The following is a 26,695-nucleotide window of genomic DNA, read 5'->3' as shown; positions in this document are numbered from 1 at the left end:
CCTAATGATACAAAAATATAAGACAAATGATGTAAATCACATGAATGTGCTATTTGTACCCTTACAAAGTATTAGGATTTAGACTTTTAATTTTATAAAGCATAGGTTGTAGAATCCTAATGGTACAAAAATGTAAGAGTAATAATATGCACAAATTATAGTACAAATTAAATATAAGAGTAGTATTTAGAAAGTGCTTTGGAATGGAGGGCCGCTATTTTGGTTGGAATGCCAGTCTTGCCATTTTCATTCTCCCATGAAGTTCATAATATTCTTTTTTTTTTGTGCAAATCCTTATAAATACCTATTCTTTTTCCAGCATATAGTAATGTTAATATTTTTTTAAAAAGTTACCTCTGCTTAAGTCTTCCCCTCTTAGCTCGCTCCCATGTCTAGTCTCTTCTTTTCTGCTATCTTTCTGGTACAGTGTTTTCTCTTTGCTTTACTAAGTGTTGGCCTTGCTCTTTATGAAACTAACCATGTAGATATGTGGTTGCTTGTGTTGGTTTGTCCTACCTCAAGAGTTTCTTTGTTTTGTTTATAATAACATAGAGTTGTAGGGATGAGTTGGTCACCGCTTAGTGGAGGAGAGCCAACCTATTTTGAGATTTGGTCTCTCAAAAAGTTTCTCCAAGGTGATGAACCCATCCTCTAGGCTCAAGTGCCTAGTGTTTAATCAAAATCAAGGGTTTTATTTTACCTCTAAGTTTTGGCATGCATATCATGTTTATTTTCAACATTTTGTTGCAGACAAGAAATCCATCAATAAGGCAGTTGGATAAGAATTTCTCATCTTTAATCATTCAGCAATTGAGCCTGTATTTGATTTGGTTATTAAATGTTAGTTGTGCCTTCATATGTTCTTGTTTTCTGTTTATGGCATAGCAAAAAGTTTCAGTGTCAAATATGAGAAGGCGCTCAAGAGTATAAATAATCACTAAAAGAATGACCTTTTTCTTTTCTTCTTGAGCTATTGGTGATTGAATATTCTGGGTTCTATGTTTCTTGATATTTATTCTTCCTTTTGAAGAGAATTACAAAGGAAAACATTTGAGGCCATGAATTAATAGGATGATGGGCGTTTCACGGGCAAATTGAATTTGCATGTTGAGAAAATTAAGACTTGATTGGTACACGAAAAAGTTTCCTGAGTATTCATTTCTTGGATTTATGTTGATGCATATTTTTATTCATAAAATTTATTTATGTTTTTCTGTTTCTACAGTAACCAAATATAAATAAAACGTGTTTATGGGAAACACTGAAACAATTTTTATTTTCATTTTTCGAATCTGATCCTTATTTTTATTATCATTTCTTGAATATTGCATTCATTTTTAACTGTCTTATTTATGAACTTGAAAAATGAAAGCTATATATTTTTATATACCAGATAGAGCCTAACATCTTATTATCTACCTTGAGAACTAGAATAGTTTGCTTTAACAAGTATGTATTTTTCTCCAATTTGATAAAAGAAAGAAAGTTTTAGATGATAAAATCTTTCAATTATATGTTTTAAGAAATGTTGAAAATAAGTTATTTACATATTTTTCGATGTTCTGTCCTTATTTTAACACATTCTATTGTTATTTTCCTTCTTATTATATTTACTTAAGATCACAGTTTCATCTTCAGGAGCCAGTCGCGTTCATGGGCGGTGTATTTGCCGGACTTCTAAGGCTCGATTTGAATGAAGATCCCCTCAGGGAGTGGGTTAGTCGAAATGTGGAAGCCTTGGGGATTAAAGAGGACGAACTTGCTGATGATGGTTCAAAAGTGGAGGAGCAAATCCCTATACAAATTGACATCGAATGATTGTTACCTTTGTTCCTTTGTATGAATATTTACTCGTATCATTTGTAATGATCTAAATTCAAAATTAGACATGATACGACACAACGTATTTATAGATAAAAACTCATAAATATATGAGAATTAAAACAAATTTTAATCAACTCAAAAAGTATGGCGCAAATGTTAAATAATCAATAACTTTTTGAGAATGTGATTATACCTCAAAAATTTAAAAGAATTAAACTCATTGAACAAAATGATTGCCCCAATTCGAATCTAACATAAAATTAATAGGTTTAAATTTTTAATTGGAAAATTTTTTAGTCACTTATGCCTTTCAAGTCTTCATATTTAACCTATTTTTTAAAAATTAAGGAAAAGAAAATGTGATGAGCTCATAGTTTAGTGAATAAAAAAGTCAAATCAATTTTGGATGAAGTAAATTTCAATACTAATAATAAAGATAATGTTTAAAAAATTATAGTATTAAATGATGTTAAAATATTTTTAATTAAAATTTAAGATAAGTGTTAGACAATTTAAATAAATTTTATAAATATTATTTTTTAATATTTACAGTTACGTCACACATATATATATATATATATATATATTATAATAAAATTCATAAAGCGATTTAAAAAATAGACAAAATGGGTATTGGGGAGTTTAAAGTTAATGACCCCTTATTTGCAAGATCAGAATAGTGCCTAATCGTGATAACATCAACCTTTTTTACATACTCCCTATAGATTTTGGTGAAGAAAACAAATAGATAGGTAGGTTAGGGGCGTGCAGGAAGGGAAAAGGGCAAGAAGGCTTCCAAAGATTAGTATTCAAGATTACTACAAATGAATTAAAATTTCAAGATAGATTTAAATATGAATTGGTATTTATGAAAATAAGTCAAAAGGAATAAAAGCATCAATCAACTACAAAGTCTCTAAAATCACCTTTCAATACACATTAAGTGCACATATCACAGGTGAACATTTAGGGTCATAAGTGTAAGCCTACTACTACCACTTAATAGGCATGTGTGTTCTATTGTTACATCCCAAATTTATTCTTATTTTTTCCTTTCCCGAAGCTCACATAAGATAAATCCAATTCACATCCCTTCAAATTCATCTGAGTCTTTATCCTTCTGTATCAAACTGACATAACCCATTTTATTTTACAATCCAACTTGTTTACTTTTTCAGTCCTTACAAACCCTTGGCCCTTATAAGGACAATTTACACCCAAATCTTAGTTACAACCCAAACCAAAACAAACTCACCTTTATATTTTGTATCAGTGCCATTGACACCATTTTCAGAAAAAAATAATATCGGATTGCTCCCAAGTTTTCTTCAAAATGACAAGAAAAAGGGCAAGCTTTTATAAAGCTCAAGAGAAAAGATCGGAAGATGATTGACGGTGATGAGGACAAAGATGCATGCCAAGTTGGTAAAATCGCATTGTAGAAGATCATACAAAGAGAGAAACATTCAATTTGCCGCAATAGAAAATGTGGTAAGAGAGAGAGGGAACTCAAGAATCTTGGATGAAGAGTGAGGCAGTGAAAGCATGTTAAAGGGTATGGATCCATTTCAAGAAGAGAGGCTTAAGTGAAGGGCTGGGATTTATCACTGCTATCAAAATAAGGTTTTTAGGCATGACGAAGAAAGAGAAAAGAGCATGAAAGATCATAAATATTATGATCTGTACTTTACAAAAAAAATAGTTAAGGTGATGAAAAATATAAAATCATAATCCAACTAAAGGTATTATAATAAAAAATAATATTTGCACAATAATCTAAAAAATACAATAAATTTTACTATAGCTGTTTGATAATTTTTTCCCCTAGCACAAACTCATGTTTTATACTAATATTATATTTTCTTTTATAGAATCTTATTTGAGGGGGGGAAAAGATTAAAATAGCAGGCTTTTTTCACTGCTAGCCTGACAACACAGAGCAAAATAACACAATGGTGAACTTAATCACATTTCCATTGTTGAAGATCAAAAACTCAAATCCTGAAAATGTTGTCTAAAAAATCAAGATCTAGATCTGGGACTCTAGTTACAATGAACACTGAAAACACCCTTTAACAGAAGAGGAAGATGTTAAACAGAGGAGAGGTGACTTCTTCCAATGTTCTCGCTTTGTTTCTGATTGTTCTCAAGCCCCCCCCGTGTTTCCATGACTTCGATCCTACTAGCTCTTTCTGCATGTTTTCAAAAGCTTACCATCCACAAGCTCAAAGTTACCTCCACATTGAAAGTAACATTAGAGAAAGAGATGTAAGCAATGCTAGAAAATGATGTTTGGCGACAAGTCGGTTGGTACTTCCTCCTATAGGACTTACAGGTGCAAAGGCACCAGGTGCTGGAACTCGACCTGTGCTTGAATTAGAGCTGCTTCATTTAAACCACCAAAAAATCAAGTATGTGAACAAATGACTCTTCCTGTTTTATTATTATAACAGATCAATCATAAGTGAAGACAAATTCTCACCTTCCAGTAAATATACAAGATCCATAACCTGCAATAGATATATGCCATAAAATCATTAGGAGCATATAATGAGCAAAAATATATTGAATAACATGGAAGTTATAGATATCAACATTGTTGTGTATATTCTAGAGTAGATATTAACAATCTTGTTTATATTCTTGAGTAGATATTAGCACAATCCCTCAAATTTATTGCAATACAATTTTTGACAATTGACTCCAAAAGGACTAGGGTGATATGTCAGAATCATGCAAAAATTGCTAAACGTTTATGAGTTCATGATAAGATCTTCTTTGAAATGAGTTCATGATAAGATCTAGGATCAGTTTAAACCATCATAGGCTGAAATAACCAGCTTGCAGCTGTTCACAGAAACCATGACAGAAGATGTTGATTTGAATACTTACTAGGATCAATAGTGGTTGTTGTAGCTGTACCATCAAAGTCACATGTACCACCAGCACTACGCATTTTTTGATAGTAATCATTGTAGGCAAAAGACGCATGATTTTTGAGGGTGTCAGGAGTGAAGCATGGCCTCCCCTCTTGGATGGCTGCACAATTAGCCTGCCCTTGCCCGCAAGCCCAGTTCAGCCCATCTTGCAATTTATCAGAATCTGCATCATCTTTTGCCACACAGAATGTTGTAGAAGAATTTCCACTGATTCGGGCAGAAGAGCTCAGGCTTAAAGTATAAACAGCAGTCTCATTAGTAAAAAATATGCCCCAATTCTTCTCTGATACCGGACCAGGTCTCTTGTCTTCATTGAACAGCTCATAAATGTAGGTGTTAATGGGTATAGTCGGCTGACTAGGTGGGCCTGAATTATTTACAACTCGCCGGATCAAATTATTGTTGAAGACCTCAGCATTTTCAACAGTGGCGTCAGGTTCATTTGCTCCACCAAGCCAAGGCCATCCTGTCTCAGTGACAACAATGGGTATCCCAGAAAAATTGAGGGCTTCGATAGAATAATAGGTAGCATCTACCATAGCATCAAACATGCTGTTATAGTGGAAAAGAGTGTTCGGGTCAACAATTTGCTTCACAGAGCTAAGTGGTCGGAAAAGGGCATAATCAATTGGAAAAATGCCATTCCCATTAGTATAACCATAGTATGGATAGGCATTTAACATGTAGTAAGAGTTTGTATTTTTCAAAAACTGAAGGAGCTGGTAGATCGTAGAGTTCCATGAGGAATTAAAGGTGGCAGTGGAAGGAGGGAATGGTCTAGGGATAACATCCATGGACTGAGGGGTTGAAATCTTGACCTGAAAATTCAAGTTGGCAGCAACAAGGGCTTTATGAAGGGAGTTCATAGCGGTAACTAAAACTGGTGCAGCATGTGGAATTGTGGTAATAAGCTCGCTGCCAACCGCAATGGCTGTAATATTAGTTGAAGGCAAGTAAGCTGCGACATTTTTATTGATCCAGGCTGCTGCTACAGATGGAGATTCCCCAATCCCCAGTACCTCCTCATTTGTGACACCAACCATCACTTCAATCTCACTACCTGAAAGAGCTTTCAGCATGTGACTGTCAGCATCATAAAGGCGCACGTGAGTAATTTGATTGGCTCTAATTAAGGTAACCACATCGGATGCTGGTGGCATGTCGGAAACATCAGTACCTATGTTTATCCCAACAAATGCACCTACAAGATAACACATCTAAGTTAGTGAGAAATTGTCAGAAGTATTATGCTATGCTAGTGCAATAACTTAATTACCCTAATATTTAAAATCCGTGTTTGATTAGGATAAATATGGTTGAATTTGTTGAGCTATTTCTTAGAAGAGGTGAATGTCACATCAGAGTCCTCAGATTTGAATGTCAGAGAAGAAAGTAAAGGGGTAAAAGAGCTAGACGAAACTTCAGTTAGGGTTTCCATTATTGGCTTCTATGCCTTTAATTCTTTTCATGATCCAAACACAGGGACAGCCAGTACCTCTGCAATCTTCTCCCAACACCTCAGTGGCTCAACTCCCCCAACCCAAAAAAGAGACAAAAAAGAACCACTTGGTAACTACTCATAATAGCCAAACTAACAAATATGTGAGTCATGAATCACATGCTTGAAAGGACTAGGTTTGACAAGAGAAAATTATAAATAAATAGAAAATCAGTGCATTTTGATTGCAGCTTGGTTTATACTTATGTAGCATACACCTTGTAGACACTTCAAAAATACTTAGTGAAGGGTGGGGTAGGGAGCAGAGGGAGGGACAGTGCAGGGATGATCATCATTCTTGCAGGGGCAGAGCAGCAAGCATGTGATTGCACCCAACAGTCATTCAAAATACAACAGAGCATTAGTATCCCCCAGACTATGTTTTTATTCACAACAGGCATAAATTCAAAAATCTAACAAAGTGAACTTGCCATCTTTAAATCAAAGCAATAAAACAAAAAGATTAAAATTAACAAGAAAGATTCCTCCACTGCTAATAATTATGAAAAGCAGTTTTTATTCAACAGTTATTTCCACTCAAAATTGCAATAAATAAATTTTGGAAAACCCAAAATATTAGCAGAAATAAATACATAACCCATATAGTATATTGTACACTATGTTTTTATTCAAAATCAGCATAAATCCAAAAAGGTTACAAAATGAACTAGCCATCTTTAAATTTTCAAGAAAGCAGAAAAGCTTAATTGACATAAAAGATTCCTCCACTGGTAATAATTATGAAAAGCAGTTTGTGTTCAACAGCTTTTTCCACTCAAAGTTGCAAATAAATAAATAATTTGGAAAACCCTATATATTACTGAAAATAAATATAACATAACCCAGATAGGTATACTAAGCATGTGTATGTCCATGCATGCAAGTAATACTCAAAGTATATAAAATATTACAGAAAGCAATGCTAGAAAACAAGATCCAAAAGTTACTATATCTTAAACTGCTCCATGATGGTAAAAAAATAGATCTTTTAGATTTTAAACATCTCTAGGAAGATCATCCTCTTAAAATAAGGAACTACAAAAAATAACGCAAATTTAACTTCTAATTCAATTAAGTCACTAAAGCTAACAGTGAAGAGTACAAGGATCCAGGTATTACTACCTAATGTACTTGTAAACATGCCGATCAGGAACAAGAGCATGCTTCCAGTCCATTTTTGAGGCACCATCTGATAGAAAAGTTAAAAAAAAAAAGAACTTTCAATTTGCACGGCAACCATTTAAACTTCTAAAGTTACAGGAAATTAAGACAAGAGCCAAAGAGATGGCCAGAGCATGAGTTTGAGATTAGAAAAGAAGAAATTTGCAAACTTGAACTATAAAGTAAAACTCTAGGCAAACACCAACCTTGGCCAGAATTACCAAGTGAAATTGCAAGATAATAGTATAAAGTAAATGAAGTATATAACTCCACATGTCCATTCGAAAAGAATACATCTTAGAGAGAGCAGAGTGAATTCTGCTTCATGGTAATTTTATTATTCCACCAGCTGTAATGAATTAGAATATAATCAACCTAAAAAGGGAAATTTTCAGAAGAAGATTGATGTCAAGTACTGGCTCAATGTAATAACCACATCTTCATACCGCACAACAATACACTTCAAAGCAGTAAAAGTGGCAAAAGATACCATATGTTGATCCTACGCTATATCCGCTTCAAGTATATTTATTTTTACTAGACAACTAGAAGTGGCATGAGACAGTAATCACAACATACCATAAACAAACCAACATGCTATGAACTAGAATAGCAGAATCAATAGTCAACGATTAGTGCTGCAATTCCTTCCTTAAGCCCAAATGATTTTCCACAACCTCGCAAACTAGAAGATGCCAAGAACACCAGCAATTGACATCAATACACACAGCCCCCAAGAGTGCAATTGCTAGCTCTTAAGTCGAAGAGGAAAATATTATAAAGTTTTTTAGCACATATTCAATTCTCAAATGCAACGTAGAAGATTCTCAATCTACCTAACATTTGAATTTCTTTAATTTCCAATTTAAATTCCAAACATCCATATGAAGCAGGTTAAGGCAGATAATAACAATAAATTCACGGAAGAATTTAACACATAAAGGATTATGGTTCAAAGGTTAAATAAGATGAACAGATGAAGATTCAAGGATGCAAAATGAGAATGTAGATTAAGATTAATGAAGTGAATATGGAGAAAATGAGCATAAGCTGAAAACTATGGATACATAAGGAAAAGAAGCTATTTAGCACAACTATTGGTACAAAATAAGTTACTATTTCACTGCAAAATATGCAATATTGAGAAATTGAGCTTCACCGCCAATAAACAGCATGGAAGTTCAACTACATTTAGCCAGAAAATCCAACATTCATAGTATAGGAACTTCAAGAAGTCTAAGTAATGATATAAACCAAAAGTAAAGACATAGATTCCAATTCATATAAGAAGCCAACAAATTGGCAAATGGCAATATCTGAACAGTATTTTCAATTAACAAGGTGGGAGATTTCAGGTTGATGTTTAAAAACCTGTGAGATCATTCTAACCCATCAAAATACTTAGTAAGATACAAAATATAATAATGCCTTTCGTGTTAGCCGCAGCTCAACCAGATCTTTATCCACCAATACATTTCGCAAAGGACGAAGCCAAGCTCGAAGAATGTGAAAGAGCATATTAGCTAAACCTATCTCTTTATGCTCAAAGCAACCAGTCATAAAAACAGAAGAAAAACAGAACAAGAACACTATAACCACGAAACCTAATACCAAAAACACATTAAACCAGAACATTAGCAAAAGACCCAGATGGTTTAATTGGGAAAATGAAGCTTAGAAATACCTGATTTTAAGTGGGCACAAAAGAAAACACAAAAAAATTCCACCGCACCAAAGCTTCACAAAGCCCTAAGCTAAAACCACAAACAGTAAGTGGTTCCAGAGAGAAGACTGAGTACAGAGTACAAAAGAATCCAAGAGAGAATCTAAAAAGATGTATGGAAAAAAAATAAAAGAAAAGAAAAGAAGAGGCAGCAAAAAGCTTTATATATTCCTCCTGTGATATTAATATAGAAACCAACCACACCTCTACAGAAGCTACTACACAAAAGATATATAACCCACTTCATTAAATTCAAGAACGTATACATACATATCAATATAAATATATTTACTTATAATAATATATCTTAAACATGTTAAATGCTAACGAGAAAGATTAAGAAACCTTTATTAATATCATTTTCTTTTTGATCTCTACATTCACTGGTAGCCAAGTACTATCCTACAAGAAATAGTGCTGCAATTAGTCCCTGCAAATTTGTTTTCTTTCCAGCCTGCAGCTTGTCTTTTTATGTAATATAAAAAAAAATTAATTTTTGTGCGGGACACATCGAGATTTTCGCCGTACATTTAGTCATCAAACATACGCGTGTTAGAATAATTGCTGTCATAAATTTTTTATCAAGCAGGGAGATGCTGAGAGAGAGAATTCCAACAGCATAAACTCATTTTTGTTTCTTAATTAATTAATAATTTGATCTTTTTTTTGTTTTATTTTTTTTCCCTCCAAAGGCATTTGAAACATAGAACAGGACTTGAAAAGTCGAACGGTTTTGCTGTAAGAAGAGAAGAAGAAAGCGGCTTTAATGGCTACATTAAAAGGCTTATTTATCTCTAATTTTCTTTTTCTTGAATGTAAAAATGGGTTTTGTCTAAGTGGGTCTTCTTTTGAAACTCCATTAATATGAAAGCTTCTCTGTTATGGAGTACAGCTAATAAAATTCACATAAACTTCTGGAAAAAGTGTATGATGCATGACTATTTTGTATTAGTAATACTTTCCAATAATTCTCTAACACAGTATTCCAAACTTACTAAACATTGTTAAGGACAATGTCACGTATCACTCATGTAAGTATTTGATCTTATTTTGGTTGTTGGATTTTTCACGTCAAATGTCACGTATAGTTTGGTGTGGAGTCTGATGTGACAAAATTTTTAAATAATATTAAATTATCATTTTCTCTTTATTTCTCCCAATACTTCCTCACATTTTCTTTCACTTTCTTTCTTCCCAAGCACAAGATAATAACATAAATTCTATAATTATAAAGAAAAAATACAAAAATATTATAGATCATGTGCATTTTAGAAATACAAAAACGTGCATCAAGCTCATCCAAGAATGGCTGGCTTCAACTCCCACTGCTTCTTTACCATTTCTTTTTCTGCATACACCAGACACCTCACCATTTCTTTCTTCTCCACAACTCCCCCACCCGCAATACCTCACCAGACACCTCCACTCCTTCCTTCTCCAACATCATTAACACCCCTTTGTCGATCATGTGGTGAGTTTGTTGTGTCAATGTGCACCAGATTATGAGTACGTGCTGTAGGGGAATGACATTGACGATGTTAGGAGAGCTGCCGGAGGAGAGGATGGCCTGGATGGAGAGGGAATGGGCGGCCAAGAATGGGTCTCAGAGAGACTTGTTGTATATGATTTTATATTATTATATTGTGTTTAGGAAGAAGGAAAGTGAAAGAAAATGAGAGAAAGCGTTCGGAAAAAGAAAATATTACTTCGTACAACTATTTATGTTAAATACTAAATAACTTCAATTAAAAGAGCTTAAAGTTAGCAGTTATTTTAATTTAAAATAAAACTATAGCCATCTGGAATGCTCAGTTAAAATCGCTTTTAAGAACAAAATGAAATCACCGCTAAATAGAAAATTAGCATAGAGTGAAAGTTTAGATTATGATGCAATTTATTCTGTCTTTTAAGTTATCAAATAGAAAATCAGAACAAGAATGAAAGCACCACATAAATAATTTAAACACCTCTATATGTGTGTGTGTGTGTATATCTACACATATATGTATATATATGCGTGTGCATGTGTGCATGGTCCCAAAAACAATGTCATATGGATGACAGGAAAAAGACTCTTCAAGCAAAAAATAATGAGAGAACAGAGATACAGGGACCAAACAGGAGCCCTCTTAGTTGTAAAGTGGAAAGAAGCAAGGAATTAAACATATTTCAATTATTATTTGTTTTGAAAAGAGGTTCTCTTTCAGGCTCCTTTTCTCATTCCTCCAATTACACCAATTCCGAGAGAATCACTGTAGTGATTACCCCATTTGGTCTCACTCTTTTTACATTCAAATTCTATTTTCTACTGATTAGCCCATTTGGTCTCATTCTTTTTATATTCAATTCTCTATATTATGTTATATTTATACTGATTTGCCCATTTGGTTTGACTCTTTTTATATTCAGTTCTCTATATTATGTTATGTTTCTACTGATTAGCCCATTTGGTCTCACTCTTTCTGCATTCAAATTCTCTATATTATATTTATATTCAACTCAAAAAAGTTTCTGCACTAAATCAATCTGGCATTGATCACTAAATCAATCCATGGGGCCAACCATGGACCAATAGTTAACCAAAAATCAAGACTACATTCTCTTAGGATCTTTAAGTAACAAGAAAGCCAAAATAGTAAATGATTAAAACCAATAATACCTGCAGATTCTCATGGAACAATGTCTAGCCATCAATTGATTCAAGTAGAAAGAAGCTTTTATCACCAATCAATGCCACAAGAGGAATTTGGAATGTTAAAGCAAATATAAATAGATACAGTTCAAAACAGATATCCTACAAAGCCCCAGCTGAAAAAACAAAGAAACATCTAGTTATATGCCATGAAATGATGTAGTTTCAGAAAAATAAAAGATCCAGACAAATGCCCTCAAAATCATACAGCACCCAGTTCAGAGATACCAACATTTTGGGCAACAGATTTTCTTGGGTTCTGGCTCCTGCTTCTACTCTGACTTGGGCTTCCACCTGGGCGTTGACTGAGACCCCTTAATTCATTTTAGATGTCTTTCAAGGCACTGAACTGCTCAAATGGCCTCTGAAGGTATTGTGGCCTGAAACAGTAAAACAAGATGAGAATGATACTCATGACAGTTATAATTAGAGCAAACAATGGAGAAATTGTCTCTCAATAAGATAAAACATAACTCTCCATTTGCTCTGCGACATTCATATAAGTCAACTCAGTTTATATAAGCTTCTCAAGTAACAACTAATACCTAAAGATTTAATAACTATACAAGTACCGCTAGTAAATATACAGTAGCATCCCAATACTTCGGTGGCAGGCATATGAGATTCTCACTAATTCACTTTTAGGGTAAACTTTTATCAAGGGATTTAGTGCACTAATGATAACCATAAATCTTGTCTAAAATATTTGAGATTGATTCATTTTCATTCGTGCTAAATAATTCATAGTAATAAACTAGTATGTTCACTTTTGGTTTCTTATTTCATGAGTGACTTCTAATTTTTTTTTCATATTTTTAAACAGTTTCACATATTAATACTATATTAAATTTATTCAAATTTAGTTTATCGTATAATATGTTCATAACTTTAAAGTTTAATTGAACAATCTTTCTATCATTGTCATCATATTTACTTTCATCTTTTATAATTGTAAGATCTCTTATTTTTCTGAATGAGGCATATGAACTATTTTTTTATTATTTTCTATGCGTAATACTTCATGAACTAGAAGATGATCTTCTACTATTATATATTCTTTATATACATACATAATACATACAATTGATTTAAGTCTAGATGTAGAAGATGAATTGGCTCAATTGGAAAACTTATTAAGTATACAATTTTTTAAAAAGAATATGCACTAATCGTCATAGAGTACTACGTTTTTACGGTGTGACATTTATTTTTCTATTCATAAATTGGTTCGAAAATTCTACATTTTTAAGCACTAACTTATTATCTTAATAATCACGATTGATTGGAGAATCAAGTTGTTATTGCATTACAATTAAGTACAGTAACTTTTAGTTCTTTTAAGAATATTGAGAGTTGAAATATACATTTATTGTTTTTGTACGATATAAGTTATTTTTATTCGTGAAGCACCATTTTTATATGGTTACGTTAAATAAAGAATAATTATTTATTATTATTAAGAAATTATAAATAAAAAATATTTATTTCTATTAAAATAAAAGAAAATTTGAAGTTATGAATACTAAATAAGTTTCAAATTTTCTTGCTATTTATAAGTAAACTTTTCTCTTTGTTAACTTAATGTGTCACAAAATAAAAAGCAACCAAAAGGAGAAAAAAAAAAGTATTAGGTATATTTTCAAATACAATGGCAAGGAATAACTATGATTCATGTTATAAAATTTTGTTCATGGTAAGTGTTTTGGTATTTCTTTCTCAAGGGTTTGCACAAGAGGAGTTGATAGAGAAATATGAATGTACATTACGGATGAATGCATATTTTGGTAATTAAAGCTTGTCAGGTTTACTGGACATTGGAATAATTAGTCGTGCCTATTATTTGAAATTAGTAGGAATGAATAAAAATTGTCATGATGCATTTATTCAAGACATTCTTAATGATCTTCATGTCAAGGGAGATAGATAAAAAATCCTAGCTATTGGTGGGAAGATTGCTCTTCTATTTATTGCTCCTGCTAGTTCTCCTCACTAAATATATGTATACGTATGTAATTTATTATTTTATAAGCTAGACAATAACGAGTTATACATCATCAAACTAATTATTTGATCTTGACACTAACATTAATTAATAAAAATATTTTTGTTGTAATTTCTTTATGGGAATTCTTTTATTTTTCAATTAGTTGACAAAACTAATTATATTTCATTTAATTTTAACTTCATAAGTATATTAGATCCTTATATTACCTTAGATAGATATCATTGTATATCATATTCTTTTGAAGAAGATTTTCATATGAAGTACTTAAATGCACAGGTAGGTCCTACTTAAAAACTATTTGACATGCGAATATTTTTTTAGATTCATATGGATTACATAGTTCATATTTATTCATAGAGCTTAGTAGGTTATGCACCTCCTATGTTAAATTATGGTACCAATTAATTTAAAATTTTATTTATTTATTTATAAATAGGGACTGTATTCGATCAAGTATTAACTTAAAATAACCCCCAACACTTTATCACTTTTATTGAGCCAAAATCAAACAACTTAATAGTTCAAAAATTAAAAATTTTAACTTAATTATAAATAACTAACAAAAATCAAACCTCACATTCATTACTTGTCATAAAACAATATTTTTTCACTTGTCATTCCCAATATAATTGACATGAATTTTCGCTTAGTTTGGTTGTGCGTAAGGTTTAGTCATATGTCAATTATGGTAAGAAGAAACTCATAGCCACAGTCATAAGCACATTAATATATAATTTTCTATTCATATTGATATTTATCAAAATTCACAGTCATAGAGACTTAGAATCAAGAAAACGACAAAGAAAAATAATCAAAGAAAATATCTTAGATAAAAGGAAAAGAAAAGTCTTAGATAATTCAATGACTAAACTTGAAGAAGTTTTTAACTTTAATACAAGAGATAAACTGTGCAATAGAATCACTTATAAAGCACACACTTTGAGAGGAAGATTTAGGAAAAAAAAATTTTACAAATCAAGAAGGACGTTGCTACTAGGTTAAGATATGTGTCTTCATGGTTAGCTTCTTTTTCACTTTTCTTATGTTATGTTTGGTTGATTTTTTTTTATTTTTTATGAGTAATTAATGTACGGAAAGATTTGATAATTGCATAGGATAGTAATTACCAAGTTATATTATATTTGGGAAGATTATATATTAATGTATGTAATGACAATTGTTTTGTTTAAATTGATAAGATAATATGATTTTATATTTATCAAATTACTAATTTGTTCATATCTTATTGTATGTAATATTAAATGAAAATGTATAAGAAAAAAAATTCATTTAACTTGTAATTAAGTTATTTAACTTATAAAATTATTTAAAATATAATTTTTAATAAATTGTTTTCTTAAAAAATTATAAATTAAATTTGATATGAAGAATAAAAATTTAATTTTTTAATGTTTAATATAAAAAAATAATTTAATACTATAATATTTTATTTATGATTGTAAATTAAAAAAATTAACAAATTATCTATTGTATAATATTTAATATTATTATTTTTATGAATAAATAAACTAAATAAATAAATTTTATTAAGAATAATTTTTAGTTTTGCTCATTTTTAAATAATTAAATAATTACGTACATTCAATCAACTCATTTAACTTGTAATTAAGTTATATAACTTATAAAATTATTTAAAGTGTAATTTTTAATAATTTTTTTTAAAAAATATCAAAAAATAAATTTTCTATGAATAATAAAAATTTAATTTTTAACAAAAATTCATTTAACTTAATTATTAAAATATCAGAAAATAAATTTTCTATGAAGAATACAAATTTAATTTTCAACAAAAACTCATTTAAGTTGTATTTAAATTCTTTAACTTGTAAAAAATATAATAAAAACACATTTAATTTGTAATTAAGTTATATAACTTGTAAAATTATTTAAGTTTTTAATATTTAATATAAAAAATTAATTTAAAACTAGAATTTTTTATTTATGATTATAAATTGAAAAAAATCTAATAAATTATGTATTGCATAATAGTTTTTATTATCATTTATGCAACATAAATAAACTAAATAAATATTATTGAGAATAATTTTCAAATTTGCTGATTTTTTAAAAATTAATTAAATAAATATGTACATTCAATCACCTTACCTATTTTACTGATCATTTTTTTAATACATATGCAATCAAATTTTTTTTTAAAAAAAGAAGAAAATAGATACTCGCATAAATATAAGAACTTTAAAAATACAATATCCGGTAAATCACTCTAACAATAAATCCAACATAAATTAAAAAGTAAATAAAAATAATATAGTTTCATACTAAATATTCACTTTCTTAATTATAAATTAAGGATACAACATAATTTTTACAAATTTTCTAAGTCTATACTAGAGTTTTCTACTTTGCAACAGCAACCCTCGTTTTTAATTATTTGAAAATGAAAAGAAACTAAAACATTAAAGACTACAAATCAAAAAGTTTTAATATTTGAAAATGAGATTTAATATAATTAATTACCTTATTATTGAAGTATCCTACTTAATAAGGAACTACACTGTTCAGGAGGACATTCCATGAAAGCAACAACCAAGATTGGATCCCTCATAAGAAGCAGATAAGCTTTTGTTTCTACATGTGGTTTGAGACCCAAATGAGTAATCTCTCATACAACTGGGTTCTTGGAAAATGAACTTGTGCATTGTTGCAATTTTTTCGATTGCTTTTGCAAACACTCCAAGATTAGAAAATGTTGTTCATTGCCAGTCCTCTTCTTTTGTCTTTGATTGGAAAATGTTGTCTCATAACTTGTTTTGTTGGCTCTGTTCTTTCAAACATTTCTAATATTTTGTTATAATTCCACACACATTTATTTTTCAGTTCAGCTGCTTCGGGTTAAGCCTAGGATGAGATAATATATTAACATTTAAATCGTATAAAATAATACAAATAACATGTGATAAATTAGGTGATTTACCTTTAGAAGTTGTTGCCACACCTCCTCTTCCGCTTCAAATCTTTCAGTTGCCAAATTCCAGGCAAAACCACTCAATCCATGTTTGAAGACATCATACCATTTGGAGAATTGTCTTTTCAAATTTTTGATGCGTTAGTGAATCCGCTCTTTATCAATGAGCATGTTTGGATATACATTCCTCAATTGATTCAAAATACAATCAATAGCTTGTGTGGTGAATGTTCCACTAGATCTACGACCCAATATATGCTGATCATAAAAGGTATTTACTAACACATCATCCATAACATCTGTCCAGTGGACAGTGTTGCTCCCTCCATCTGTAGATCTGTTCCTCCTTGTCATTTTCTAAGACATATAACACAACACCAACATATATAATCATATACCATACAATACCAACAGATATAATCATATAATCATAAAGTCATATATCATTCAACACAAACAGATATAACCAACAGATATAATCATATACCATACAAATTCTAAATTATATTGTTCAATTAAAACTTTAAAATATATCACAAGTCATAAACCATACAAATGTCATAATCAACACATTAGTCCAAAATGTAATCAAGTATTATAAGTGGCCCACATATCAGCTGCTATATGATCTCTAATAGCTTCCCCCCTCCTTGTTTCCTCAATACTATACCTAACGTTATAGTGAATTCGTTCATCATGATAAACATGCTAAAGTTCTTCATCAACCTCTGCAAGAAGATCATCATTTAGATCCTCTCCCCAAAAGTAGTTGTGCAAAATGCAACAAGCAAATATAATACAATTAAGAGGCTTGATACGATAATGAGTTCAGTAGAGGTTGAAATAATTGAAAAAAAATTCTTAAGAACTCCAAAAGTACGTTCAATCGTATTATGTAAAGAAGCACAACGAAGATTAAATAGCTCACGAGCATTGTATGGTGGATTCCTTGAGTATTCACTCAAATTGTACTATTCTCCCCTATATGGAGTAATTATTCCACCCTACAACATGAAACTAGCAACCCCGAAGCAGAATTTACCTATAAACAATGAATAATTTGAGTTATAACTTTTTCTTCATACTTATACATTATACATTCAAATTTAATATATTTTAATTACCTTCAAGAATAACTAAAGGATCTTCAAGTCTGTTTAATGCATGCTTTAATATTCTTAAATCCGATGCGGTCCCTTCCCATCTAGGTAGGACGTATGTAAATTTCAAATCGAATGTACAAGCTGCCAATATATTTTGTGTGGGATAATCTTTTCTCCCACGAAATCTTGGGGCATCACTTCTAGACACTTTTACACGTATATGTGTTCTATCAATTGAACTAACACAATCTTAAAATTAATTATTCTTAATTAGTTAAACTTATGCTTATTTAAAAAAATTTAATTAAACTTGTAAGTTATGAAAAGTTATAAATTAAATAACTTATATATTTACCTTAAAATATGGAAAGAATATAGGATTGTTGGTTATTTCTAAATGCACTTGTGATCCATCTGGCTGAATAAGAAATTTATCTGCCATTTGTACTATACATCGTAGCACAGTATAAAAATGGCAATTTGTTGTCTTGCTAGATCATAAAAAATGACAAAATAGGATTTGATTTCTCTTATTGTGTCCTAATATATAAAAGGTCTTGGCAACTTGTTCCTCAACAATAACACGAATAGTGTGCTTAAGTCCACCATCTATAACTAGCAAACGACATAAATTTATAAAAGTTGGAGCTCTCATCTTGATGATATGCCGACAAAACTCACTTAAGACCAAGCTTTTCATCAACTTATCTCAAACTTTCTCTCTACCTACTCATATTTTCTTAGTAAGTTGAAGCTCTCTCCTTTTATGAATAAAAATCGCAAGTATGACAAAATACCCCACTAAAATAGCTGCATATTCCGCAAGATCCATTTTTCTTACCTTGTGAGGAAAAATAAAACAAGAATAAGTTTTAACACAAAACAAGAATAAAAGGGTTACCTACTTTTAACAGTTCAAGCAAATCGTATTCTAAATTCTTTAATTAGTAGTGAATCAAATTTTTTCAAGTAAAATTTATACCATTGGCTAAATTAAGAGATAATAAATAGAGAGAAAAAATCTATGCTTATGGCTAAATTTTTCCAAGTAAATTTTTTTTTTCAAATTTTTCATTCCATGGAACAAGCAATGAAAGTTACAGAGTATGAGAGAGTTTAGTGAATGATTGGGTGGCATGAAATTAGGAGAAAAGTATAGTCATAAAAGGAGAAAATATAGAACTAAGCACACTTAAATTTACTAAAGATATGGTTGATAGATAAAATGAGGATTGTAACAGCAACAAAATAGTTCCCAAGAGAGGAAATATAAGAAGAAAATATGCATGTATGTGTGTCTGTGTAAGAAAATATAGTTACATTAGAATGTTAAGGAATGGGCCTAGAGAAAGAATTTGTCACAAAATCTATTAATAGAAGCCACTAAACTTAAATCAATCTCAAGTAATGTAATTTCTAGAATTGATTAACATAAAAAATCACATATATGAATTGACCAAGTGTAACAGCCCCGGAAATTCATAATGGAATGTATATTAAATATATCAAATGCGGAAGCGAAGTCAAAAATTCGATTAACATCCCTTACACTAAAACCAAAAACGTGCTCACAATATAAAAGATCAAACTACCTAAAGGAGAAACTTGAAAGTAAAAGCTACAAATGGAGTCTTTAGGCGTCCCCTTCGTCGTCCTCCTACGGAACTGGCTCGGGAACAAGGTATTCCTGATATGAAATGATTAAATAAGGAATGAGCTACACTAGCCCAGTAAAGACATCACGATATCTCACCGTCACGGAGGTAAAGGTGGGTAGAAAACACAAAAAGACCAATGGAGCATAATTTACAACAAAACCTTTTATCAATAATAAAACCTTTACCATTCACTTACCTCGGTGAAATTCATAAGTCAATATACGAAAATAATAACATCATCATTATCATGAAATCATATATAAACTGTATAACGTAATACTTATCAAGCCTTTCATAATACAATCGTTACACAACATATTTTTTTTTTCCTCTTTTACCAGCCCACTAGTATCCATGGGGATCCATAGGGGTTCCGCTACCCGTTAACCCTGAACACTTGAAATCATATTCCAGGGCCGTCCCCATACCCCGTCCGGTGTGGGCGCCAAAACTATAAACCTCATTACCCCGTCTGGTATGAGGGTGAAACGGGCCGTCCCCATACCCCGTCCGGTATGGGCGCCAGAACACATAAGATCTCCATACCCCGTCCGGTATGGGAGACCACAATCCCGGTAGGGTTCCCTACGGACCCGGTCCGTCCACCATCTCCCAGGATATCTAGTCAGGCTGACCACATTATACAATTACCCATTTACATAATCTTTCATTCTCTCTTTCCCTCAGTCAGCATTATCAATCCATATACAAACAAGCAAAACGATAATTTATGCCAAACAGACAACATACAGTATCAATATCCCAGTCATTCAATCCATAATCAATAAAACAGTAAAAATATGCACACGAAACTATAAAATGAAAACATCAAACCTCATGCTGCATTTAAAACTGTAAAACAGGCCAAATAACAGTTAACCGACAAACACACTAGACTCGGGCTCCATTAGCGACCTTAAGCAATTTCACACATTCGTTGATTCATGAAATACCGTTTTATCATTTATTAAACTTTAAAACCGTGATAGGAAATAGGGTGAGGGGTCCTTACTCGTTTCGGGGTCCGAACACGGCTTCACAGTGCGCTTGCAGGCTGTCCCTAATTTTTCCTGAATTTTTCTCGGGGAACTGAAACGCACTACTGGTACCTGCACGTGTTCCAAAAAATCCCAAATTAGGCCCAGGGCCCCTTTCGGCCAATATCGCAACTCTGGCACGGCGGCTCCGCCGTGCTCCGGCGACGGCGCCGCCGCTTGCGGCGGCGGTTCGCCTCGGGTTGGCCGTTTTCGGTCGAATTCAGCCACACTCGCATTGGTTCTTACGATAAAACAATCCTACGGCCCTCGGGGGGCCGAAAATTTACGGAAAACCGAAGCTTACCGGCGGCGGTGCTCTCGGGTGCGGCGGCTCTCCAGTGAAGTTCGTGTTTTGGTGATTCGGTTCCGATCAACCTGTAGAGAAAAGAATGGTGATCATGGTGATATAAAAATTGCATTAAACGGAGGCTGGGAAGGGCCTCATCGGAGGCAAAAACTGAGGAGGGGCGCGGCGGCGCCGCTGGCTTTCGGCCGTTTGGCCAGGATTTTAGCTCCGATTTGACCACTGGGGAAATCAGCTTGGAAAAACGAGTTGGGGGTATGAAATTTACCTCGATCGACGGTCGGAAATCTCCCCGGTGCGGCGGCAGGTGGCGGCGGCCGGCTCTGGTTCGTCTTCTCCGGCGAGGGCAGGCGGCTAGGGTTTTGTGGTCTGGTGTGGGGGTTCTATTTATACCCTTTTGCCTTTTGATCTTAGCCGTTCATTTTGATTAAATCTGGGCCGTCCGTTTTTGATTAAATCTGGGTCGTCCGTGCGATTAAATCTGGACCGTCCGTGCGCGCGATTGATCTGGGCCGTCCGATCGCGCGCACGCGGATCGCCAACGTGGCCCATCCAGGATCGACGTGGTCTTGCCACGTGGCAGGTCCCGGTTGGCCGGGACTGCTGACTGGGTCTGCTGACATGGCTGCTGACGTGGCCCCCCCTTTTTTTTTTTTTTTTTTTTTCTTTAATTTCCCGAGCGCTACATCAAGTACTTCATACTTTTTCTAGAATTCTTTTTTCCAAACAGAAAATTAACCTACCAAACTGCCAAATCCTCACAATCAACTTTTGTAAATTTTATATATTGATGATTTATCAACTTATTTGTCTAAAAACTACAAAGTACATTGATTTTTTTTTTTGGCAAAGAAAGAATTTGTTATTTACTATACACATGCTATTACTAATACAAAGAACCACGTATCTAGCAACAAGCTCAGACAAGTAAATATTTGTTCAATATTTGTTCTTGAGTATTTATGTCCATTAAACACTTACTGTATATGCAAGAGTTCGTTTGTCTTATTGAAACATTAACTTTTGCAATTAGCAATAAGCTGTTAATGCCATAGCTTAAGCATAAATTGTTAAGCAATTCAAGGGGAGAAAACAAATGCTTTTTGATAAACAAATACAAAAACTAAATATACAACTATAAGTACAAGATCATTAAGTTAGAATTAAATATATATCTTCACACATTAACTCAAAAGATTTATAAGTGAGAAAAAAAAAATAGTGGGTATCTAATATTAGCCTGGGTACATGACTAGATAAGATTAAGTTAAACTAAATTATATAATACAGAATTTAAAAACAGATCAAACACTGGATTCTTTACATGCGCAGATTAATATGGCCAAACTAAGAGACTTGGATTTGCCTTTTCTTTTCCTTTTTTTTTTCAGTTCCAGAAACAAGAACAATGCTTTAAAAAAGAAGGTATCGATAGAATGGATGATAATATATCCGTCTAAACCAGGAGACAAACTTCTAACCAAAACCACAGTAAAGAAATTCGTAAAATCTCTAATTGATTTTGCCCGAAATCAAAGAGAGAGCTGGGGTTCTGGTTTGAAAGGAATTACCTTAGAAATAAGAGAGAAAGAGGGACGATGAGGCCCAAAAAGAAGCTGAAACTTACATAGAAAAGGAAACAAGCTCTTCCCCCTCAGTTCTCACTTGTAATTGGAAGTGCAGGAGAGACGACTTCGATATGGAAATATCATTTCTCATAGTTCACCTTCTATTAGTGGAAGAGCTCTTCTGCAGATTGTCCATCTCAAAGGAACATCCATATCCTAAAGCTCTTGACATCAGAACAGGATTAAGGAGGACAAAAGATTCTAAAAGGTATCCATATCGTATCCAAATACTAATATCTTCTAACAAGAACAAGTGGAGCCATTTTTTTAGCTGCTTAAAGGAAAAATAACCCAAAAAGAAAAAAAGAATTGTAGTACCAAAAGATTAAGGGCATACAAGCTCTTTCTTGTTTAGGCTTCTATTCAATTTTTCAAGGTGCTTTGAAGCTAATTTACAATAAAGTATCTCTGGCTTAAATCCAACCAAGTTGTCTAACTAAAAAGAGAAGAAATACCTTAATTGTCCCATGTCAAGCAGATGTAGGCTTCAAAAACAAGACCCATCAGCACCTAAACTGATAAAAGGATAAATGATGAAGAATGGTCAAAATAATCAAGTCATACATAGATGCAATTATTAAAGAAAGTAAAGATTAATAATGATTTAAAGTAGTCATCATTTTCATTAGCTAACAAAGTTCTAGGAAAGAAAGGGAAAAGGCATAGGGTTTGAAGCAAGATTGAAAAACTTCTATCCTCATCCCTAGTTATTTTCATTTAAGTTAAAAATCTTCCCTTAATCTCCCTCAACTTGGAATAGAAAAAGAACTCTTATTGAAGCAACAAAAAAAGCAAACTAGGAACTCAAACCAATGCTACTATCAAATTTGCTTGAAACTTGAAGAAATTAATATTAAAAACGCCAAATAACTTTATAACAAAAACAAATAAACTGAGTTATCAATGTTCAATCATAGATCACTGAGACATTCGTTTCATTGATCATACATCTGACTATAGAGAAAAGAGAAAAAAAAAACGAAGAGAAAAATGCTACATTACCATTCCTAATAGAAGCCAAGCCTGCTTCTCCCTCAACTCATCTCTGATTTTCCCTTCCTCTTGGTTCCCAGAAATATCTACAAAAAGCTCTCTTAATTCCCCACAAATTAGCAGAATATGGAAGCAGAAGCAGAGAAGAAGATGAGAAGTAAGCCGCGGCAAAGAAAAGAATGGTAGGTTTAAGTATAAGAAAAACAAAATTTGGGTAAGGATAATAAGGGAATTAATAAATAATTGTGAGGATAAAACAAGAAAAAAAAATTTAATCGTTAAAAATCACTAAATTGGTGATTTGAAAAATTTGAAAAAAAATAAAGAAATAAGCTACCGTCACAAACCATTCAATTAACCATATCATCTATTTGGAAGTGATCTAAACAAGACAAATCAATGAATTACCATACTGCGCATTAATGATCTATCAACCAAATATACTGTTAAGTTTTATAGAATCTTACTTGGACATGAAAGTTATGAACATGCAGGAAGATACATAAGTCATGCAAGCATTTGAACTCCTACGTAAATACGTAATGGACGTATAATGTTCGTACACCTTATAGTGCTTGTCCCAATGCTTTTATGATCTTCCCTAGTTGTTTATGTGCCAAATCTATTCCTTTGCTTATTTTGTCAACTCCCCTCTTTTTGTTTCATTATATTTTGGATTTATTTTTTTATTTAATTTATCAAACGAGTTAGTATGTATTTACAATGTGATATTTTTTTTTTTCCAATAAATTAGATTGAAAATTGTACCTTTTTAAGCACTAACTTCTTGTTTAATTATCATGATTGACTAAAGAATCAAATTCCTATTTCTATTACAATTCAATGCATTAATTTTCAGTTGTCTCAAGAATATTGAAACTTCAACAATATATTCATAGATTTTTTAAGATATAAGGTGTTTATATCTGTCAATCAATATTTACATACTGTATGTTACATAAAAAGTCATTATTTATTATTATTTATAACAGTAAGAAGTTACTAATGAAAAATATTTATTTCAATTAAAGAAAAAAATGAGTTTCAAATGTTCTTGCAAATTTATAAATAAACTTTTATTTGTGCTAGTTGAATGTGTCGTAAAATAATAAGTAACCAAAAATAAGAGAGAAATATTAAGCTTCTTTTAAAATATAATGGTGGCGAACAACTACAGCTCATTTAGTAAAATTTTGTTCGTCGCATGTGTATTATTGTCCATTACTCATGTGTTTTCACACGAAGAATTGATAGAGAAATATGATTGTGTATCGCGGATGAATGCACACTGTGGCAATAGAATTTTGTCAAGTTTATTTGACATCGGTGAAGTTACTCATGACTGTTGTTTGAAGTTAGTAGGAATGAATAAAAATTGTCATGATGCATTTATTCTAGACATTTTCGATGATGCTCTAATCAAAGGAGATAGATCAAAAATCGTCCATAATGGCCAGAAAATTTGGGAACACTGTTCTTCTGTTGCTGCTTCCATTCACTAAATATATAGCTATATATATATATATTGTATCCAATTATTTTTTTATTTACGGGAACAAAATAATAAAAAGTTAAATGTCATCAAATACATTCTTGGATATTGATACTAATAATAATTAATCCAAAATTTTTGGCTGTAATTTCTCTATGAGAATTCTTTTGTTTTCCTTTATTAAAAATTTATAGTCTGATAAAATTAATTAGATTTCATTTAGTTTTAAATTGATTAGCTTATTGGATCGCCCATATCATATCTTGAGCCAAAGTCTTTAATCTACAGGTACCATTATTATCGTATTCTTTTAATGAAAATTTCCATATGAAGTGCCAGAAAAAAAAATTCACATGGATCATATAACCAACATTTGTTCATATAGTTCAGTAGGTTGTTTTTATTTTATTTTCTTTCTTATTTGTAATTATTTGTATTAAGTATTAGCTTAAATTAATTCCATTACTTCATCATTTTTATTCAACCTACATCAGACAAATTAGTGGTTCAAAAGCTAAAATTTTTGTTCACTCCCTGTCCCTATGTAATTTTTGCTTGTTTGTTTTTGGCCAAGATCGAGTCATTTAACAATTGCAATAAAAGCAAAATCCATGGTCCGTCTTGCGCAACACATTGATTTATGATCTAAATTCTCTCTAGAAAAAGTCATTACGATCATAAGGGTTGAAACTTTTTTTTTATAAATATGTTATCCCCTTATATATTATCTAATATATCATTTTAACATAGTCTATACATTTATTTGTCCCTCTTGAGATGATTTGGATTTTAGATTCTTTTTTTTTTTTTTTTTTTTACCTTGTGATTTAGAAAAACTTGTTCTTAAGACTTATTTAAAAGAATCATGCAAAACTTACAGACTCTATGTGATCTTATTTGGTCTTCAAGCACACACGTAATATCTTTTGTCAAGTCAATACTCTGTTACGCTTGTAAATGTCAAAAGTATATGTCTTGGAGCCTACAACTTAAATTAAAGTTGCCTTTCATGCACTTGAGATTTTAATTTTCACAGATGGTTGTAGAAATCCATTACAGTTATAAATGTTTTGAGTCAAGAAAATCATAAAGAGAAGTAATCAAAACCGTAGATGAAAGAAAATTCCTTCTATAAAACCCACAACAACATTTTAAATAATTTAGTAATTAAACTCATGACAATTATTTTAGTTTTAAGAATGGTGATATTTTTGGGTGTTTCTTTTCTTCTGGAAGCATGCTCCAAAAGTCTCCCTCTCAGACACTGTTGCTAACACGTGGCAGACGTGGTAGAGGGTGAAGCCCAAGAAGTCTCTCTTTCCAGCTTCTCTTTCCTTATAGCAAATTTGGATGAAGCCTGGGAATATTTTCTCTCTCTCTCTCTCTTTCTCTTTCACGTGTGTATGTAAGCTGTGAGTATATGTAAGTATGTATTTTATTGCCGATTAACATTACGATTTCAAAACAAATTAGTGCATGCCACGGAATTGTCAATAATTTCACTATAAACAGTCTTGTAATCTACTATTTTTTACACACAAGAAATAAAAAATAAAATAAAGAAAAAGCTCTTCTGAGCGTGTTTGTACTCTCTCTCTAGCTCTGTAACATCCTGTAAACCTTTGCGTTTAATTTATAATTGTGAACCTTTATTTATTAAGGCTCTAAGATCACTTAATAAATATGCAGCG

General features: G+C 31.9%; 2 protein-coding genes across 9 annotated transcripts in view; one reads left to right on the top strand and one right to left on the bottom strand.

The window, feature by feature from the left end:
- Positions 1-1,958, top strand: part of LOC110819164 (Cytochrome P450 superfamily protein) — a 25,660-nt gene extending 23,702 nt beyond the window's left edge. For 2 of the 4 annotated variants that reach the window (XM_088211145.1, XM_088211142.1), the window contains one exon: positions 1,627-1,958. In XM_088211145.1, the coding sequence (XP_088067271.1) occupies positions 1,627-1,818 (192 nt within the window). In that variant the 3' untranslated portion in view covers positions 1,819-1,958. Of the gene's footprint in view, positions 1-1,619 lie in introns of all 4 variants that reach the window. The other 2 variants (XM_088211143.1, XM_088211144.1) reach the window with 2 other exon arrangements.
- Positions 1,959-3,769: 1,811 nt separating this feature from the next.
- Positions 3,770-9,606, bottom strand: LOC110824691 (O-Glycosyl hydrolases family 17 protein). 5 transcript variants are annotated; one of them, XM_088211339.1, is made up of 6 exons: positions 9,107-9,405; positions 8,002-8,107; positions 7,384-7,450; positions 4,717-5,964; positions 4,307-4,334; positions 3,770-4,206 (listed from the first exon to the last, which is right to left on the bottom strand). In XM_088211339.1, exons 2-6 carry the CDS (start codon positions 8,002-8,004, stop codon positions 4,056-4,058), a joined length of 1,497 nt encoding a protein of 498 aa, XP_088067465.1. In that variant the 5' UTR covers positions 8,005-8,107; positions 9,107-9,405; the 3' UTR covers positions 3,770-4,055. The 5 variants fall into 5 exon arrangements, with proteins under 5 accessions (XP_088067465.1, XP_088067463.1, XP_088067466.1 ...); XM_088211337.1 differs by lacking the exons at positions 8,002-8,107; positions 9,107-9,405 and adding an exon at positions 9,491-9,606; XM_088211340.1 differs by lacking the exon at positions 8,002-8,107 and having other exon boundaries at positions 9,107-9,404.
- Between the last annotated feature and the right edge of the window lie 17,089 nt (positions 9,607-26,695).

The sequence above is a fragment of the Carica papaya genome, chromosome 9, assembly GCF_054855325.1.
Source record: "Carica papaya isolate Zhongbai chromosome 9, ASM5485532v1, whole genome shotgun sequence".
Classification (NCBI taxonomy): domain Eukaryota; kingdom Viridiplantae; phylum Streptophyta; class Magnoliopsida; order Brassicales; family Caricaceae; genus Carica; species Carica papaya.
This window is presented reverse-complemented; position numbering and strand designations above follow the sequence as displayed.